The sequence below is a fragment of the Hippocampus comes genome, unplaced genomic scaffold, assembly GCF_001891065.2.
Source record: "Hippocampus comes isolate QL1 unplaced genomic scaffold, H_comes_QL1_v1.1 scaffold19, whole genome shotgun sequence".
NCBI classification, from domain to species: domain Eukaryota; kingdom Metazoa; phylum Chordata; class Actinopteri; order Syngnathiformes; family Syngnathidae; genus Hippocampus; species Hippocampus comes.
This window is the reverse complement of record NW_017805148.1, coordinates 658,810-663,916: the sequence shown is the minus strand read 5'-3', so window position 1 is coordinate 663,916 and position 5,107 is coordinate 658,810. Positions and strand designations below refer to the sequence as shown.

Here is a 5,107-nt window from a genome sequence, read left to right as displayed (position 1 = left end):
CGCCTACCCTTCACTCATTGGCGACTGGTACCTGCTAGGGGCGTGCCTTTAGCGTCCTCTTACACGCCTACCCTTCACTCATTGGCGACTGGTACCTGCTAGGGACGTGCCTTTAGCGTCCTCTTACACGCCCACCCTTCACTCATTGGCCGACTTCCGCATGCCTGTCGTCACTCACGTCCACCTTTTCTCTATATAAACAGCGTGTCGGCCACAGAGGCGCTCTCAGTCAGGTTTTGGAACTCGGCGCATACATAACACGCACCGCATTATAAGGCGTCCTGTCCATTTTGGAGAAAATTTAAGACTTTTAATGGCGCCTCATAGTCGTGAAAATACGAAAATACTGTACTACTTTCCCATGCACCAGGACTTTGGTGCGCTCTCGTGGCATCTTTAGCTTTCTGAAAAAGACCACACATTTTTTTTTCCGTCAAAGCTTCCACAGGAAAAAAAAAAGTGAATTAGGGAATAGCGAACAAGTGAGTGTATTTTGTCATAAAAGTTTAGTGATGACAGTTTGAGAGGGGAAGTCCAGTCTTAATTCCTCCAATTTGGGAAAATAAAATATTTGGAAAGATGAAGGATGAAGAAAACGGCAGAGCCACAAATCAATAATAATGTGAGGTAAATGGAAAAGAAAGCTTTCATGTTAAAAAAAAAAAAAACATGAACTTCATATAGTTGTGTGGAAGGAATGGGACATTTCATTCGAAAATCAATGATCTCTCCCCTCGTCATGGGATTCTCATATTGCTGCTCATGGCGTGATTTACATTTTTCCATCTCCCATCGATTTCCTATGATGCCTTGTCAGAAAGGTCTTTGAAAGGATTCCCTCATGGGCACACAAACACACACGCGCGCACACACACACACACACACACACACCCCTGTGTCGGATAGCGCATTGATTTCTCCTTGTCCTTGAAGTGAACTTTTCAACAACAACAAAAAAAGGTGACAAGTCGGCTTCTTGTCCTGGCCGGCAAAGTAATCACAAGTCGGCCATGGGGACCTCATTGTGGCAAACTTTTAAAAGACAATTTTCTTACTCACAGTTCACCCCAGCAACTCCCTTAATGATATTTCATTAAGAGCTCTCCAACTTTTTGGGTCCCGGGACTCCTTACGGGGAAGATTTTTTATTTTTTTTCCAAAGACCCCTCTGATGATCCCAATGCTAATTAAAGCTAGATACCACACGTGCCCCGAAATACCACAGGAATTCAACACTTTCTATTTTTATTTTCTTTTTCGAAGTCTGTGTTTGTTAGCTTTGGGTCAGATGTTTCAGAATGCCAATGCTGGCTATCAGGTTTATGCAGATGACACACAGCTGTATTTGACAGCAGTTCAGTTAACGTCGTGTGTCACTGTCTGGAGAAAATTAACAACTGGATGTCGTCACATTTCCTTCAATTAAACGAAAAACAGATGTAATTGCTTTTCGCATTAAAGACAAGAGGACTGTTGTTGGAAAACACCTGGAGTATTGTGATTAATTTTCAAGGAAAAACATCAATGTTATGTGAACATTGGAGAAAAAAAAAAAGTCATGTTTTGAGAATAAAGTTATATTTTATCAACAAAGGCATAGTAATCTTTACCAGCACCAGGATGGGTTTTTTTTGGTCGACATAAAAAGTTGTAGAGTTACAAAAATAAAGTCGGAACATTCCAATATTAAGCACCATGCACAGCCAGCCAAGTCTCCACTGTCATCCGCTGGCACCCACGTCACTCACCATATCTGTACACACTCAAAGTCACAGATACGACTGTACAATGTGAAGACGGTGACCAAAAGAAGACCAAAACAAAAACAATACCTGCACTGTAAATGTTATATATATGATTCATAATTATTTTTCAAAAAAAATATGATTACGATTTTAATCGATGGAATAATCGGTAGTATACTGTATTTGAGCTGTTTGTTGATGTGTTGAGGGCAGTCGTTCTCCAAGTGGGGTCCCCATAGTAGGTATGCACTTTTTAAAATGATACAACATAGTGAAGCAAGAAATTATTCTATGGACCCTCAAGCCACAACTCATGGACCCCCAGAGGGAACGGGGACCTCAGTTTGAGGAGCATTGACTTTGGCACGTGAACAGATGAAATATTCTCAAGTCCTCCTCCCCTTGCGTTTGTGTAACGTGACGAGGTGGCTTTTCCAAAGCACAGCTGAGAACAATTTGGCAGCAATCAAAATGAAGAGCTGAGAACTTTGAGAAACCGGAGGAGACGTCGTCGCCTTTAATGTCGCAGCTCGTTTGTCTGTGGCTGTCAGCGTTGCCAGGGGAAAAAAAAAAAAAAAACAGACGAGGGCTCGCGTTTGAAGAGAGGACATGCGAGCGCACGGAAAAAGCTGTCTGCCAGCGAGACGCTCTGATCCTTCACACACGTTGCGCACCTTTGCTCTCACTCAGCATCACGAGTGCAGTCGCGGAGAGTCGTGCGGATCGCTTACGTATGCCGCAGCGGGTCATTTGAAAGGTTATTGTGGTTGAAATGACACAAGACGTCACGCTTACGCTTGGTAAACAGTTGGCAGGGCGAATATTGATGGACAGACATGTGGGTCTGTCGAACCAAATCGAATCTAATCCAACCAAAGCGTCAGCTCCTTGTAACTGTCTACTGTACCTGAATTTGGGACAATGAGGTGGCCCCCTTGCGAGCTGAAGGACCCCACGGCAGTACAGGAAGGGTCCCTGGATCGCAGCAGCGTTTGCGTCTGCGTGCGACGCCCGATCGTGCCTTCGCCGTTGTCCAGCAGGCAGTGCGGAGGCTTGGGCGAAAGCTTGGAGGAGAACTCGCCTCCCAGGTCGTCCTGCGGCGTCACCAGGCCGGAGGAATTGTACACTTTGATCTTGAGGTTGGGCAGAGGGTCCAGCAGGGGCGAGTTGGTCATGGGGATTTTGTCGGCCACGTCGTGCAGGGCGTAGACGGGGCCTCGGTACATGGCGGCCGCCGAGGTCAGGTCAGGGGGTGCCGTAAGAAGATTGGCTGGGGTGAGAAGCGGAAAAAGGGACCATGAGATGTTTGTTTGGGTGACAAAAAAAATAAAAAAATCCAAATGACCTCGAGGAAATGAAGCGGTGGCCTCAATCAGCGGGACTGCCGCGCCCGCCTGCTTTCGCTCGTTCGCTTTTTACTCATTAGGGAAGTCAAGTCTGCCACAACGCGACATTACTCAGTCTGAGGAGCTAAAGGCACAGCTGGGATTCATGAGTGCCAGATGGCAGCGCTAAGGCTCCGTTTAGCCGCCAGGTACAAGGATGAATGTTTCTCGTCTGGGCTGAGGACATGCTGCTCTGCCGCTCGTTCTTGCTCGCTTCAAGATGAGATGTGCGCAAATGAACAGATGACTCTTCAACAAGTCGCTTTTCAGTGTAGTTGATGGCACACTGACAGGTACTTTTTACATTCAAAGGTTGGCAAACTGTTAGCTCATCTTGAACATTTCCTTGAGGAAAAAAAAATTGGCTCCGAAAGTTGAACATTCAGAAGTATTTTAATGACTAAAATGTATGGACAGACGAGTGAGCGAGCGAGCGGGTGTCTGATATGACGCCCAGGGAGGCAAACAGAAATGCGAGTCGCGCAGACGAGTGAGCGAGCGAGCGGGTGTCTGATATGATGCGGCAAACAGAAATGCGAGTCGCAGCGGGCCTCAACCTTTACGCGTCGTCTTGATGCTGACAGGCTGGAAGCCTCCGTTGAGGGCGGAGGAGTCCAAGATGTCCGAGTCGAAGTCGCGGTGGTTCTTCCGGTAGATGAAGAGCGCCACGACCACGGAGATGATCAGGCACATGATCACGGCGATGACGATGCCCACGTAGAGCGCCACGTCGTCCGTGCTGGGGGCCACTGCAGAAGGGAACAAAAAGAGGGAAGATGTAGACTGATTATTGACTCCATACGCCACACACATTTGCTGGCGATGGATATCACAGTTTAGCGTCATCCATCTGCCTTGGATACCCGCTTCCCATTTTGGCGTATTTGAACAAATTCATTTTTGTGCTTCCTGTTATGAAAGTCAAGTCCATCCAATTTTATGTCGATCGATGAACATGGCGACCGGAATTACATTTTCCGCTTTCCAAAAAGGCAAAAGAAAAAGAAAACACAGCGACTCCAAGAGGGCCTTTGTACTGCTTGGGCTGTCATTTGTCAATACATTAAGCCAATAAAACAAACTCATATCCTGGTTAGGATTAAGCCCGGATATTAATAAAGCACGGGAATATGAACACCAAATATGCTGTTCTTGCCTTCATTTTGCAGGCTGCTATTGTGTAATTCAAGAGAAAGGCGATGATATGAAAGCTTTGCGGCGCTTTCACATCACTCTTGTTTTGCACAGCGTTCACTGCAGGCGAAGGTGCAAGGTGGACGAGGGTCACTGATTGCAAAGCAACCAAATAGTTAGTAGCCTGGTGCGATTTCACTCTTGTTTGGATGTGAAGTCGGCTGCAGTTCGGCAATGTGGATTAATCACCACCAACAACAACAACAAAACCTGCCTTCACTGTTACTGTGAAGGAAGAGATGACTAAAGACCGCCTAGAAAAAGGGACTGGGTTCGCAACAGGATCTTGAGGCTCTTCCGTGAGCTCCTGTTATTTTGAGACATGAGGTGTGTTTTACGCTTCTTCAAGTTTCTGGCTTTTTTTTTTCTTCAGTGCAGCTTAAAATACCACCCAAAACTCTTTCTTTTCACTCTAAATTACTTCGCCACCTCTTCTTCTCGGATGCGAAGTACGATGTCACAAAATCGGAAGCGACCAACGTCACGACTTGCTCATTATGTCCAATACTGGACATAATACGACGATTAGTTGCAACCATTTCCAGTGTGCGAGTGCTTTTTTTCCCTTGATTATATAACATTTATTTATCCTGCCATCATTTTCATTTAATAAGCAAATAGAAAGAAATATGGGGAAAAAATGCTCCCAATAAGTTTTGTCCATAGCATACATTTGTTTAAGATGCTTGCACATTAGCCAGTAGATGGCAGCAAACGCCATAAAAGTTCACAGACTGCACGTGTGTCTCAGCCAAACTGTATTCCAGCACAAAAGGATGATAA

The 5,107-nt window shown here is 45.7% G+C and overlaps 1 protein-coding gene across 4 annotated transcripts in view; it reads right to left on the bottom strand.

Annotated features, from left to right (window-relative positions):
* Positions 1 to 5,107, bottom strand: part of unc5cb (unc-5 netrin receptor Cb) — a 117,618-nt gene that overhangs the window by 9,833 nt on the left and 102,678 nt on the right. For all 4 annotated transcript variants that reach the window (XM_019868029.1, XM_019868030.1, XM_019868031.1 and 1 more), the window contains 2 exons: positions 3,688 to 3,879; positions 2,653 to 3,015 (listed from right to left, as the gene is read on the bottom strand). In XM_019868029.1, coding sequence (XP_019723588.1) covers positions 2,653 to 3,015; positions 3,688 to 3,879 — 555 coding nt within the window. The remainder of the gene's footprint in view (positions 1 to 2,652; positions 3,016 to 3,687; positions 3,880 to 5,107) is intronic.